Source organism: Acartia tonsa, chromosome 14 (assembly GCF_053477335.1).
Source record: "Acartia tonsa isolate MP-2025a chromosome 14, ASM5347733v1, whole genome shotgun sequence".
NCBI classification, from domain to species: domain Eukaryota; kingdom Metazoa; phylum Arthropoda; class Copepoda; order Calanoida; family Acartiidae; genus Acartia; species Acartia tonsa.
Window position 1 is genome coordinate 40,343,112 of NC_137273.1, and position 15,492 is coordinate 40,358,603.

The 15,492-nt window shown below is 31.6% G+C and overlaps 1 protein-coding gene across 9 annotated transcripts; it reads right to left on the reverse strand.

Annotated features, from left to right (window-relative positions):
- Nucleotides 1-10,459: 10,459 nt before the first annotated feature.
- Nucleotides 10,460-15,479, reverse strand: LOC145306104 (uncharacterized). Of its 9 annotated transcripts, none has more exons than XM_080148052.1 (9): nucleotides 15,389-15,479; nucleotides 15,081-15,179; nucleotides 14,349-14,419; nucleotides 13,797-13,883; nucleotides 12,888-12,992; nucleotides 12,283-12,412; nucleotides 11,622-11,816; nucleotides 11,199-11,455; nucleotides 10,460-11,099 (listed from the first exon to the last, which is right to left on the reverse strand). In XM_080148052.1, the coding sequence occupies exons 1-6, from the start codon at nucleotides 15,471-15,473 to the stop codon at nucleotides 12,347-12,349; spliced, it is 513 nt and encodes a 170-aa protein (XP_080004178.1). In that variant the 5' UTR covers nucleotides 15,474-15,479; the 3' UTR covers nucleotides 10,460-11,099; nucleotides 11,199-11,455; nucleotides 11,622-11,816; nucleotides 12,283-12,346. The 9 variants fall into 9 exon arrangements, with proteins under 9 accessions (XP_080004178.1, XP_080004177.1, XP_080004175.1 ...); XM_080148051.1 differs by having other exon boundaries at nucleotides 10,460-10,770; nucleotides 10,960-11,050; nucleotides 11,199-11,816; XM_080148049.1 differs by having other exon boundaries at nucleotides 10,460-10,770; nucleotides 10,960-11,099; nucleotides 11,199-11,816.
- Nucleotides 15,480-15,492: the final 13 nt, after the last annotated feature.

Sequence of the window (15,492 nt, forward strand, 5' to 3'; positions counted from 1 at the left end):
CTAAAACACTAATTTCACTTGTATAAGAGATGCGATTGATGATGAGTATTTTTTACTTGAAATATATTTCGTAATGATACAGTTAACTTGTTCCTTTCAAACTGGGTGTAGAAAGATTGCTGAATGTTTTTTTTTACTGATATGAACCTTGTTTGTAGGTACGGTGGTGTTGAGAAATTGTTTCCTAAAATAAAAATATATAATTAAAACAAGAATAGATTTAATGAAAAATTATGCACTATAATCAAGAATCTAGCTACATTTACTAATAATTTCCCTTAAAATATGAAATAAGCACAAAATCCCCCTTACTTATTGGACTATCCTGTAGCCTGTATCCAATGTAGTGGTAGTGAGTAGTGGGTAGTGTAGGGGTAGTGGTTTTCTGAGCTCAAAAAGGTACTTTGAGGGAACCTAACCCCTCCTCCCCCAATCGCCCCCCATTAATAATATGAAATATATATATCCTTAATTCTCAATAATAATAATGAAATCAGTTGAGCATGTAAAAAAAGGAATTAATATGGGATTAACCATTGTTTCTCTGAGGATTTATTTTATACTCATTTGTACTAAATATTTGTACTCATCCAAAATTATGTATACTATAAGGGGGGAAGTCGATCGCCAACTTTTGATAAAGTGTTTGATTGAGGCGTGTTTTTTTTCTAGGGTCGATCTCTTTTGGTAGGGTTAAGGTATCTTCCTCCAATATAGTTATAAACTTTCCCATGACCTAAAAAAAAGCTTTACTGTAAAGGAAAACCATATCTGTCCAGCGTTTAGTGAGATACTTCGAATCAAACAGACACATAGACAGTAGGCATCCTGGTACTTTTACATAAGGATATGAGAGGGATGATTTTTTTTCGACCTATCAATCACAAACATAGCTTAAAACTTGCTAAAATTTAATTATTCATTTTTTATTGATCATTAAATGCATGTGGATTACATTAGAAAATCTGAGAATACAAATTAATGACCAATATTTCTTTGTTTCTTGGAGGGCATCTCAATCATAATTCTCTACTTATCAGAATAAAAGAATTTTTGGTCCTTACCTTCAAAATGCCTAGCAAGCACAGAAACCCCTCCCTTATTTGGAAAAAAAAAATAAAATAAAGGAAGTATTTTTTTTTCTTTATACATAACCCCTGTGGCTAATTTGAACTAACCAAACCTAGTCTAAAAATAACAAAGAACGGGGGTGAATCAGTGCTCGACTTGGCACTTTTGGGAAACCACCGAACTTTTATTATGTTATATAAATCTTTCATATTTCATATATTACAATTAAGTTACATATTTATAATACAAAGTAGAACGATGTCTGTCTGTTTGTCTGTGTGTCTGTTTGTCTGTTTGTTTGTAGTGAAGGATCTCGCTAACCGCTGAACCGATCGGGTTCTCCTTTACAGGGTAGCTTCTCATTGGTCCCGGGAAGGTTTATAACTATTTTCTTTGGGGGTGGGACACCCCCAACCCCCCAAAAAAATTGTTAAAAATTTTCTTTTTAAAACTAAATTTAAAATAAAGGGGTCGACTATCCCCCCCCCCAAAAAAAAAAATCCCCCCCCCCCAAAGAAAATTTTTTTTAGATTTATTTTTTAAAATTTAAATTACGAAAAATTGGTTTGATCAAACCTCTTGGGGCAAAGCCCCTAGAGGCTAGGGGCGAAGCCGCTAGTCTTTACAAATAGTAAAGTAACAGGATGTTTGTTTGTTTGTCTGTCTCTGTGTCTGTTTGTACCGAAGGATCTCGCTAACCGCTGAACCGATATGGTTTTCCTTTACAGAGTAGCTTCTCATAGGTCCTGGGAAAGTTAATAGCTATTTTTGGGGAGGGTACCACCACCCTACCAAGACAAAACGCAAAAAAAACCGAGGAAATTTTAAGTACTAGCAGGGAAAAAAATATTTTTGGTAAATAGCTGATTTTAGCATAGATTGTAAAACAATTTTCCGTGTCCCTGGAGGCCTCTAGGGGCGTAGCAGCTAGTCTTTACATAAAGGAGAGAAATAGGTTAATAAACAATAAATAATCGTTCACAAGAAGTTTGATGTATTAAATCATTTATGTACTACTTTATAGTATATGGTTAAATATTTTTTGGGGGAAAAAGGGGTGAAAACGATCAACTTGCTTATAAAATATATTTTTAGTGCGTAACCTGTCAAAAACACCACAGGTCCTATAGGATTATAATAACCTTTTCAGAAATAGATCAGATCTTCGGACAGACTGGCTAACAGACATTCCTTAAATATAATTTTACCTGCAAAATTGGTTGTTTGTTCGTTGTAAGATTCCTGCCAAATTCAAAATTATCAATTCTAACAATGCAATGGAAGACAATGCAAGATAAATGTATATATGTGTTCATCCCCAATGATTATAAACACATCTAATCCATCTGTAGAATGAAGTTATTGTTTAAAATTATTCACACTGATAGAACCAACAAATAAAAATTCAGTAGAAATACTTAAAGGAATAAGAACGTGACTATCAAATGTTAACTATAGAATATGAACAGCCAAGCAGAGAGGGTACATTGGACTGTAAATTATACTGTTACCAAAAGTTCACAAAACACGTTGTCATATTCGTTGGCTTAAAAACTTTTGGTTCTTTTGAAGTTTCAAACTATTTATTCAAACTTTTCAACCAACAATTTCAAACTTTTGGGAGAACTTACACATTAAGAAGTGTACATAGAGATGCTACGACCCTCACATTATTCCCAATCATCCTTGGAGTTTATCTTCATTAATACGCATTAACTTTTGGGTTGAAGTGGGTCTTGAAACTTTATTTGTCACTTTTCTACTTTTATTTATCAAGTTTGGAGATAAACTTTTTTTTCTATCTGTCTGATAGTCTTTTTCTCTATCTGTATTTTTATATTTATAATTATCTATTTATCAATATATATATTTATTTATCTATTTTGTAGGTTTTTTTTTCTATGAGAGATTTATTTTGGGTACCCCACCCCCCCCCCTCCATAGTTATAAACCTTTCCTTAACCTATAAGTAGCTTAATTGTAAAGAAAAAATCCTATCTATCTATCTATTTATCTATCCATCTATCTATCTATCTATCTGTAACTGGTGATGGTATCTGGAGTGTTCCTACTTCAAGGAATGGTGACACAGCGCTAGTTCTATATCTATATGTCTATCTATATATCTATCTATCTATCTATCTATCTATCTATCTATCTATCTATCTATATATCTATCTATCTATCTGTAACTGGTGATGGTATCTGGAGTGTTCCTACTTCAAGGAATGGTGACACAGCGCTAGTTCTATATCTATATGTCTATCTATATATCTATCTATCTATCTATCTATCTATCTATCTATCTATCTATCTATCTATCTGTAACTGGTGATGGTATCTGGAGTGTTCCTACTTCAAGGAATGGTGACACAGCGCTAGTTCTATATCTATATGTCTATCTATATATCTATCTATCTATCTATCTATCTATCTATCTATATATCTATCTATCTATCTGTAACTGGTGATGGTATCTGGAGTGTTCCTACTTCAAGGAATGGTGACACAGCGCTAGTTCTATATCTATATGTCTATCTATATATCTATCTATCTATCTATCTATCTATCTATCTATATATCTATCTATCTATCTGTAACTGGTGATGGTATCTGGAGTGTTCCTACTTCAAGGAATGGTGACACAGCGCTAGTTCTATATCTATATGTCTATCTATATATCTATCTATCTATCTATCTATCTATCTATATATCTATCTATCTATCTGGAACTTCTGATGGTATCTGGAGTGTTCCTACTTCAAGGAATGGTGACACAGCTCTAGTTCTATATCTATATGTCTATCTATCTATCTATCTATCTACAACTATCTATCTATCTATCTATCTGTAACTGGTGATGGTATCTGGAGTGTTCCTACTTCAAGGAATGGTGACACAGCGCTAGTTCAACCTTTTCTAAAAGTGTTTCCACAACAACAAAAAATATGTATTTTTAGCAGCGTATCTACTGTTTTAGTGATGTTGTCTGTCTTTACTTTCTTTAGTAATGCGACGCGGTAATGTGTGTCTTTCTTTTTTTCTTTCTTTCTTCTTTCCTTCTGTATCTCTATCTATTTTTCCCTCGCTTTCTTTCTCGTTTTCTCTCTTACTCTCTCTATCTATCCATCTATCTCTATTGTCCTCTATCTCTCTTTCTCTCTCTCTCTCACTCTTTTTCTCTGAGTCTCTCTTTCTATATATCTTTATTTATATTCTTCTTTCTTTCTTTCTGTTTCTCTATCTATATTTTATTATTCGTGAAAAACAATTTCTTTTTGCTGAAACATGTGAGCACCCCCCTCTTGTCTAGATGTTAAGATGTTAACGCCACAACTACTAGAATCAAAGCTACGCCAGCTTTTTATATCTTTACCAGGGATAAGGAAGGGGTTTTAAGGGATAATACATTGGATGATAAATTGATTTATACCCAAAGATTAAAAACTAAATGTCCTATTCTATAGATAAAATTATTGCTTGAAAAGTACACTTTGGAACCGTCAATTAATTCATTGACATTTCATTTCCCATTCCTCCCTGGTTTCTCACTTTTATTATCTCTAAACTATCACTCATTCATTATCATTTAAAATGGAAATTGTATGATTTTTTAGGGATACGCCAAGAGGACATGTTGAAGGGTAATAAAGATCATTGAAAACATCCAACAACAAACCCTTTTGTTAGCACAACCTTTGTCTGAAAGTCTTAACTATGCATGGTAACCAGTAGTTGCGCCTGTTCACATCCTAGACATAGCATGAGTAGGTAACAAGTCCCTAGTATAACGCTCTTTTGCGCTAATGCCACGGGTTACTTTTATAGAATCGATAATATTTGTTCCTGGTGGTGGTTACTTGTAAAATAGGTCGGTGGTGAACCAGGAAACTAAATAAATAGATAGATAGATAGATGGATAGATAGATAGTTGGTAGATAGATAGATAAATAGATAGATAGATAGATAGATAGATAGATAGATAGATAGATAGATAGATAGATAGATAGATAGATAGATAGATAGATAGATAGATAGATAGATAGATAGATAGATAGATAGATAGATAGATAGATAGATAGATAGATAGATAGATAGATAGATAGATAGATAGATAGATAGATAGATAGATAGATAGATAAATAGATAGATAGATAGAAAGATAGATAGATAGATAGATAGATAGATAGATAGATAGATAGATAGATAGATAGATAGATAGATAGATAGATAGATAGATAGATAGATAGATAGATAGATAGATAGATAGATAGATAGATAGATAGATAGATAGATAGATAGATAGATAGATAGATAGATAGATAGATAGATAGATAGATAGATAGATAGATAGATAGATAGATAGATAGATAGATAGATAGATAGATAGATAGATAGATAGATAGATAGATAGATAGATAGATGGATAGATACTGCAAAGTTGGAAACTGATGGTTGTTACTTGTAAAATAGGTCGGTGGTGAACCAGGAAACTAAATAAATAGATAGATAGATAGATGGATAGATATATAGTTGGTAGATAGATAGATAAATAGATAAATAGATAGATAGATAGATAGATAGATAGATAGATAGATAGATAGATAGATAGATAGATAGATAGATAGATAGATAGATAGATAGATAGATAGATAGATAGATAGATGGATAGATACTGCAAAGTTGGAAACTGATGGTGGTTACTTGTAAAATAGGTCGGTGGTGAACCAGGAAACTAAATAAATAGATAGATAGATAGATAGATAGATAGATATATAGTTGGTAGATAGATAGATAAATAGATAAATAGATAGATAGATAGATAGATAGATAGATAGATAGATAGATAGATAGATAGATAGATAGATAGATAGATAGATAGATAGATAGATGGATAGATACTGCGAAGTTGGAAACTGATGGTGATTACTTGTGAAATAGGTCGGTGGTGAACCAGGAAACTAAATAGATAGATAGATAGATAGATAGATAGACAGATGGATAGATAGATAGATAGATAGATAGATAGATAGATAGATAGATAGATAGATAGATGGATAGATACTGCGAAGTTGGAAACTGATGTTGATTACTTGTGATATAGGTCGGTGGAGAACCAGGAAACTAAAAAGATAGATAGATAAATAGATAAATCGATGGATAGAAACTGATGATGGTTACTTGTAAAAATGGTCGGTGGTGAACCCAGGAAAGTAAACAGTAAATAATTAAGGGATCTTAATGGAAAAGACAATGGACGATAAATCTGGTCCATCACTAATACTGTTTATTAAATTGCCCCTCCTGTAGATTTTGGTTAATGAGTTTTGAATTTGGTAGTCTAACCCAACAAAGCCAACAAATGAAAGAACATGTGTATAAAACTTTAGGTGCCAGTATAATTTATACTCCATTGTACTCACCCTTCCTGTAAACAAACATATTGATAAACAATAAATAGATAGATTAAGTTTTTGATTTAAAAAAAACTGTTTTTGTGGTAAAATAATTAAGGAAGCAAACCCTTTGATTGCACGACCTTTAACATAAAGTTCTGATTGAAAAGTACCCTATCAAGGGTTGAGAAAGACAGACAGATTGATGCAAAATAAATTTAATTTAAAAATAAGGATGACAACATCCATCAAAGCAAAGATCTAAAATCGGACAGTAGAAGAAACGAATAGAACTTAATAAGCAGAATCCTAGGAATTGTTGTTAAACAAGGATGACAACATCCATAAAAGCGAAGCACTGAAACGGTAGGACAAACGGACATTAACACTTGTATAGTATCTGAACTGAAAAATCGGAACATAAATGTATAAATGTCGAATCAAAATTGTAGGTAAATTTGTTGAAAAACTGCTTAAAAACAGGATAATATTTATGGACATACTTACATTTTTTAACTTGATTATAGAGTTGCTTCGCTTATAATATTGTTCTTTGTTGTCCCAGGAATCAATATACCAAAAATCAGATCAAACGGATAATTAAAACACTTGAAAATTTGTTGTTAAAAAAGTAGAAAAATCAACATGTTTTAAATGGACATACGGACATGCTGGTAATGATTATAGAGTTGCTACGCTTTCTAAATCGTACCCAACTACTACAGGAATCATCATGCAAAGTTTGAAATCGATAGGACAATTCTAACATCCCTAAATTAACGGATAAAAGCTATCTATCTCGGACGGACGGACGTACAGACGGACGGACGGACCGACCCTAATTATAGAAAAGCTTCGCTTTTAAAAATTAGATGAATATAATAAATATACTATGTATATCTAAGTTTGTTATAATTAAAGTTTTAAAATCAACTGGTTTTAAATGGATCTACGGACTTTCTGGCGATGATTATAGAGTAGCTACACTTTCTAAATCGTTACAGATATCATCTAATAAATTATAAATCGATAATGCCAATTCTAATATGCCTAAATTAAAGCTAAGAGCTATCCTTTACGAACGGACAGACCGACCATATTTATTATTTTTGGTAAAAAAATATAAATCTTTTAAAAAGATTTTATTTTCAAAAATGAAAAAAAAACCTGAAAGTTAAATAGTTTTTCCAAACATCAAAGAATTAAGTTTTAAGTTGTAATTTATTCAAATTTGTTTCTATTTCTAGCTAATGTAAGCTTTTTATGTCATAATAAATTTACATTTTATAAATCTTATTACAAAATAATATTTTAAAAGCGAAGCTTTTTTATGTTAGAAGTGTCTTATTGATTTCAAACTGAATATAATGTTTCCTTTAACAGTAAGGTACAATTTAGAGGGCGTAGCACCTCTATAATCGTTACCAGAATTACATGCTAGGTCAAAACAGTCTACAAGTGTTAATGTTCGTTTGTCCTATCGTTTCAGAGCTTCGCTTGAATGGATGTAGTCATCCTTGTTTATAAATTAAATTAAATCTTTAATTCTGATATGTTACTTTAAAGGTTTAAAAACAATTAATTTTTAATTTAGCAAGGTTTACAAGGTTTAAGGTTTAATGTATAATAACTTCACTAAAAATCTGTACCAAAAAAATGGCTGACGGACGGACAGACAGACAATCAACTTCTTGAATAGTTATTTGTCGCATCGTATTATAGTGAGCTTTCCGCGGATATAAAAATGATTAATTATAAGATTAAAACTAGTTTTGTTAGCCCCAATATGCCGAATCCTTGAGCTAGCGAAACTGGTTTTAATATTATTATTATAAATTTTATATTTGTAGAAAACTGGATATAATACGATACGATAGATAATTTTTCAGTGCAGCTGATAACCGGTTCTAATCCAGCGGATATCATCGGTTTGGAAACTGAAAAATGCATACCTGACTGTTATTGAAGTTTTGGTTGTTGTTATACTGATTGCTAGGCCCAAAACTTTGACTAAAATAATTTTTTAATTAATAAATTTAATATATGTATGTTTATATATTAGTTATCATACTTAAGTAAAAGTAACAGGATGTTTAAGTGTGTGTCTGTCAGTTTCAAAAGATCTCGCAAATCGTTGAACCAATGTAGGAGACATCCCATTTTGTCCCTTTTTTGTATCATTTTGAAAAGTGCGACACCCTATGACGTCATCAACCTTTTGGGAAAGAGAAAGGGAAGAGGGGAAGAAAATCTCTTCAAAAGAGATGGGAGAAAAGGGGGCTTTCTTACTATAATAGGCTGAGTCGATTAGACAAAAAAAAATCATATATAAAGATGCAACGAGTGCAAACTGCAATATTTGCTATGCTCTTTGTAATTCTACTTTATGTTGCCTTTCCATAGAGAAATTAATTTGTACTTTCTAGAAATTAATTAACTTTTAAATTCATCCAGCTTGGAAATGATTTAGGGATAATCTCGTATTTTGCTGGTTTATTGCCCCTACAGGGCCATATCCTAACCTGCGTTCGACTCTTACCCTGCAAGAACCTAATTTAACCCTGCGGGGCAAATCTAACCTTAACTTAATTCTTCATAGTTACACACTATACCTCTTAATATTAACCGCCATGCCAAATTTTAGTGTTGTAACTATTTTTTAGTTGAGTTCCTTTTACTTTTGGTATCTTTAAGTGTCACACCCTCCCTCCCCCTTTGAAGGCTATAGATAAGTAGTTGTGTTGTTTGCATAATTTTCATAATACAAGGATAACCACATCCATAAAAGTAAAGCTCTAACAGTAGGATAAAAGTACATTTACACTTGTAGAGTTTCAGAACTGAATAATCGGAATATAAATGTTTAATAGTCAAAACAAAATTGAAAGTAAATTAGTTGAATAACTGTCTATATACAGGATAATGTTTAAGGACATTCTTACATTTTTGGGACTTGATTATAGAGATGATTCGCCAATAGCATTATAACTTTCTTGTTCTAGGAATCTGTATTCCAAAAATCAGATGAACCATAAGGATGACAATATCCATAAAAGGGAAGCTCTGAAGTGGTAGAACAAACAAACATTAACACTTGTAGAGTGTAAGAACTGAATTATCAGAATATAAATGTACAAAAGTCGACAAAACATTATAAGTAAATTTCTTGAAAAAATGCTTAAATACAGGATAATACTTACATTTTTAGAACTGATTATAGAAATAATTTGCTTATAACATAACACTTTGTTGCCATAGGAATCAGTATTCTAACAATAAGATCAATAGGATTAATACATCATATAAAAATTGTTGTTAAAAATATAAAAATAAACATGTCTAAAATGGAAGTACGGACATTCTAGTAACAATTATTGAGTTGCTACGCTTTCTAAATCCTACCAACTACTACAGGTATCACTATGCAAAGGTTGAAATCAAGAGGACAATTCTAACATGCCCAAATTAACGAAAAAGATATCCTTTCCAGACAGACACACCCTAATTATAGAAAGCTTTGCTTTAATATTTAGTGGTAAAAAAGTTGATAATGTTTCAAATGGGCGTACGGACATTCTGGTAACATTTATAGAGTGGCTATGCTTTCAAAGTTATACCTAACTATTATAGGAATCATCAGCTAACTGTTCCGACGGATGGGCATACGTAAGGACAGATCCTAATTATAGAAAAGGTTTAAAAATCAGACATCTGTATTACATTGCAGGGAAAAAAAATTTCCGCTTTGTTGATATCATGTTTTCTAGCGCACTACAGACTGGCTGACCAAGTGGGTTGTATAGTAAACGCAGATATTATAATCTTCACCTAAACAATCATTTGTAAAACCAGCTGAAAAAAATTCATTTTTCTTACGGAAATTAAGTTTAGTCTCCAATTTTTGTTTTCCCCTAAACATAGCTAACAGACAAACATTTCTAATCTTAGAGTAGCCACGCTAGTAAAGGCTAAACATCACAAAAACAAGTAAATCTTTCAAAAATGTTTTATATTTTAAATTAAAATGGATTGTGATTAATGGCATTTAGGAACAGTTTTGGCATTCTCCTCTTAGAAATATTTTTTTTCAATTTTGAAAATTTTTATACCCTCCCCCCTTCCCCCCTGACAAAACAACTATTTTAGGTTAGGTTAGGTTTTAGAATAGGGAGCCGAGCGCTGCGATTAGGTAGGCAAGGGTGCCGAGCGCCGCGGCCAGAGTTCATAGTTCTGTCAAGGGGGGGAGAGGGGGGGGGGAATTTTCAAAATTAAATAAAATATTCCTAAGAGGATATTACCACAGCTTTTACATAAAGGGATAGTTGCATGAAGTGCATTTCAGAAAAACAATTTCAATTGATATTTTTAAAACTACATGTACAAAATTAAAATCTTTTTAAATATATGCCCTATAAATATAGCTTAAACCATTTAAAAAGAAAATATATGCAGTTCACTAATTTCATAAATAAATGCATTTCGTGCAACTAACCCTTTAAATATACAACAAGTAACATTTTGATATTACATAGTATATAGTAAATATAATTATAATTCAACAGTTTCACAAAATTTTTAGTGACCTTAAATTTTATAATTTCAATATATTTTGTTTGTAAAATTCATTATTTTCTAAATTAAAAAATTATTTAATAAAAAATCCTTAATTTTAAGTTACAAATGCATGGAAGAAATGAAAGAATTAATATTTAAATTTAAACTTGTTCTTACCTACTTACAAACTATGAACAATATTATTTTAACAAAATAGTTTTTACTGAGAGAGAAAAATTTACCCGAAGAAAAACAATTTAACTATTTGAAATTATCATTTTTAGCAAAATAGCGTAGACTACTGTACACTATTGTTTTAGATTATAACTAACGAAAAAGTTTGATTATAAAGAGTTTTTCATTGGATTAAATATCGCCCCCTGTATTTTTTTCTTACATGTCTAGATTCTTAAGAAAATACATTAGATAATGTTCTGAAAAAAGATGTGTTAAATGTAGTTTCACTAAGTATAACACGTTTTTTATGCCAAATTATTAATTATGACTTAATAGATTAAAAAATGAAGACTGAAAAACTGTAGTTTCAAGTTTTGATAAACAAAATTATATAAGGATAGATAAATAATCATTGATTACAACCTTGCATTTATAAATCTTGTAATAATTATAGTTTTCTGTATGACCCGTACAAATATTAATAAGCTTTCAATTATAGCTTAATGACAAACCGAAATGACTGTTATGTTAACTAAAATTTTACAGATATAAAAAGTCTGTTTTTTATTGTGATGTAGGTTGCGATTAGAAACCAGTTTTCTGCAGGGCTGTTAGCATCTGAACAAAAAATGATATTTAATACAAAGATTTATAATAGATGAAATGACTTCAATTTTTAAAAGAGAACTTAAAGGTTCGCTTTGTCCTTCATTAACGGTTAGCACTTTTCATTAATTTTTTTTAGGTAGTTTTCGAAGTACATTCTTGCAACTTTTAATGGTGTATATGAATGAATAACCATGCATAAACTCTATTTCTTCCTAAGCAATTTTAAAAAAAGGTAATATCACCTACGAATACAAAAATTTCGTGACATCATTTCGTTGTCATGTCATGAAATGACAGACTGATGAATAAAACAATGAAACAATTCAAAATCATATTCATCCTATATCGTTACGGATTGAATGACGGACAGACAGAAGAAAATTTTAGAGTGGCTTCACTTAAAAAAGTAATTTGAGTAATTTCACTTATGATGATAGCAACGAATCTTAATAAACCTTAAAATAAAAGTTTATACCTGAAAATAATGGCAGGTTTGGTGGTTGTGTCTATGTGAGCGGCCGCCAGGCTGCTTTTAGGTACTACGCAATGCGCGCTAGGGCCGAGAACACGCGGACAAAGGCTAGCTGTCTTGGACTGCTGGTCTCCTAAAACAAAAAAAAAATTTATTTTCACGACAAAAATATCTTAAAACATTTCTTTAAATAACAAAAAAATAATAAAGAGCTTTAAAATTATTTGTTGAAAAGTTTTTACACTTCAGGTTTGGAACCAACCAATCAAAATTAAATTAAAGTATTGAATGTTTTAAGCCAACGAATACAATAACTACAATAGCGTGGTTGTTATACTTTGGGTTCTAGTGATTTTAGTAAATATGATTTTTGACTTTCTGACTTTCATCTGACCGTATAAATGAAAATATTATATAACTAATGTTAACTCATCAATGTTTATGCACAAAATTACTCCTACTGCAGATTACAATTAGTGGTTGAAACTTGAAAATAAACCAACATATCAAAATCTATTAAGAGTCACCAAGTTGTCAAGCCAACAAGCCAAAAACATTTTCTTATAAAACTTTTGGGACTAGTGTAAAAAAAAACAATTTTCCCGGACCTCTAAGTACCTGTACTGGCCATTAATAGGTGGATTGAATGGCAGGTTATTGGAGACTGGAATGTGATTATCCTCAGGATGAGGAACTGGCCGGCTATCTTTAACCTGGACAGAAATTAATTATTTAAATGGGGGGGAGGGGGCGAAAGTGACACTTTTTGAAACCAAAACTAAAAGTCAAAGGAACTCAACTAATTAAAGAGTTACAGATCTGACATTTTGCATGGCAGTTGCTTTATAGGGGTACAATATGGAACTGTGAAGAAACGGCGTCGCAACCGCCGAAAACCGCCGAGAAAAGGCAAAAAAAATTAGGCGGGAAACGGCGGTTGCGCCGCCGTTTCTTCACAGTTCCATATTTTACCCCTATAAAGCAACTGCCATGCAAAATCTCAGACCTGTAACTCCTTTTTTAGTGGAGTTCCTTTGTTGACTTTTAGTTTTGGTTTCAAAAAGTGTCACTTTCGCCCCCCCCCCCTTTTAGTTTTAAAAATCTCAAGAAGGAAAATAAAAACAAACTAGGAAATGTATTTAAAGAACAGATAGAAATTTTTTGAGCCAAGCTACTTCCAGTAGCGCCTTCAACAAATAAACAAAAAGGTAGCGTTTTAATATTTTTAATTAAAGCGTTTTCCATTCAACTTAACATTACAGGAATATGTATTCGTTATGAATGGCTGAAGTAAAAGATCTCAAAATTTCAAAGAATTTTAATTCCATTGGTCAATATAGGGCTTAAAAGCTATTTTGAGGACTGAAAGGAAAATAAAACAGCCCAACCTATAAAGTATAGAAGTAACACCCAAATAACCTAATAGAACATAATCGCTCAAAGCCACATGAACAGAAATAGGTAAATAATAGCTATGATGAGATGATCACAGACTCAAGAAAAATCAATTTGTTTACCTTGACAACGTCGAGATAAAGATTTCTGTTCATTTCAGTAGCCAGGTTCATATTGAACATATCACTATCCTTCTCAATATCTTTAACCTAAAAACAACAATGTATAATAAAGATGATTGTAAAGTGTAATCCTAATAAAAGGTCTGCCATTTTCGGTATGAAAGTGCAAGAGTGTGTATGTGTTTATATTCTCTTTAGGTCCCTGAAGGGTTTTAAACTATTAATAAAAGGTCACGTCTACCCTCCCAAGATCAAATAAATCCTAAAAATCTCCAATCTAATTTTATTATCCCTAAAATTATGTGGCGAAGTCAATCTCACCTTCGGGAAGAAGTATTTGTTGTACATTTATGTTTTATTATCTCTGCTAAAAAATGAATGGGGAGACAACGACTAATTAAAAATAAAACAACTATAATGAGCTTATTTTCGCTGGATTTTAAACCTTTAGTTATATAAAAACAGATTGAATTTTATACAAATATTAAATAAGAAGAATGAAGGAAACTAAACATTACAGATAAACTCTTTATCACAACAATAAATATTCACCTTAATTTGATTCCATTGATTGCCATTCAGATTTTGAAAACTTGTATTAACAACATCATTCTTGTATGTACCTTAAGTAATATTTGATCATTAATAATTAACTAGGGTGACAACATCCTCCAGTGGCGAAGCACAAAACATTCGTGTGTGTACATTTATGAAAATAAAATACATGCATTCAATATTTTTTAAGTAATAAAAATTAAAAATGTCCTAATCAGTGAAGTTTCAACAAACTAATAAATTAAGTTATTAACTGTCTTCCCTGACATTTTTTTCTGTCCTAAAATAAGACGCTTTTAACTTAAAAATTATGCCCTATAATATTAACTAGGGTTGGGCCGGATATCCGGTGTGGCCGGATATCCGGTGTGGCCGGATATCCGGCCATTTTCAATATCCGGCCGGATACCGGATATTGAAACTATCCGGCCGGATATCCGGTTCTATAATTTTTAATACTTTACACCAAAAATCTCTGCTTTTAAAAATTTTAAATGGCTATAATTTTCTTATTATTGAAGCTAGAAGAACTTTTTTTCTGAACAAGTTTAACTTTATGTAAATTTGTATAAGATTTCTTAAGACATTTTTTTTGCTACTGTAGTATCTAGTAATTTGGCCGGTTATCCGATAATTTGGCCGGATAACCGGATATCCGGCCCAACCCTAATATTAACGTCCTAGAAATTGCTCTATACAAATAGATCTTGGGACCAAAACTAAGCTTACTTATGTCTAGCTTCATTCTCTTGGTGTTGATGATGTCCAGATCTGGCATGTTGATTGTCTTGTTGAACATGGAGGTCACCTCGTACGGTTCAGACTGACCTAAATTTAACGGAACGTGTTTAAGCTGGACTTTAACGAGTAGTAAAATATTACTAGATTTAAATCAGGAATAAGGTATATTAATATTAATCTAAGAAAATTTGGGTGGGAGGGTGGCAGTCAATAGAACAAAGATCAATTATCATATCCAAATTGTATACCTGCTTTTTACAATATAAAAAAATGTGTTTTAATTTAAATTTACGTACCTAAAGCCCTGTTGTAAACATCGTTTACATCAACACCAGAATCAGCACTGGATTTGCTGGATTTCCGCAGAGATTTCGTTGGCATCAAAGGTCTAAACAATAAC

What these genes read in the sequence shown, in the direction of transcription:
- LOC145306104 (XM_080148053.1), bottom strand. Translation starts at nt 15,473, where the DNA reads ATGCCAACGAAATCTCTGCGGAAATCCAGCAAATCCAGTGCTGATTCT. An exon ending in TGTTTACAACAGGGCTTTAG is followed by an intron (nt 15,180 to 15,388) that starts GTACGTAAATTT and finishes CGTTAAATTTAG; the next exon opens with GTCAGTCTGAACCGTACGAG. An exon ending in GCCAGTACAGGTACTTAGAG is followed by an intron (nt 12,413 to 12,887) that starts GTCCGGGAAAAT and finishes TTTTTGTTTTAG; the next exon opens with GAGACCAGCAGTCCAAGACA.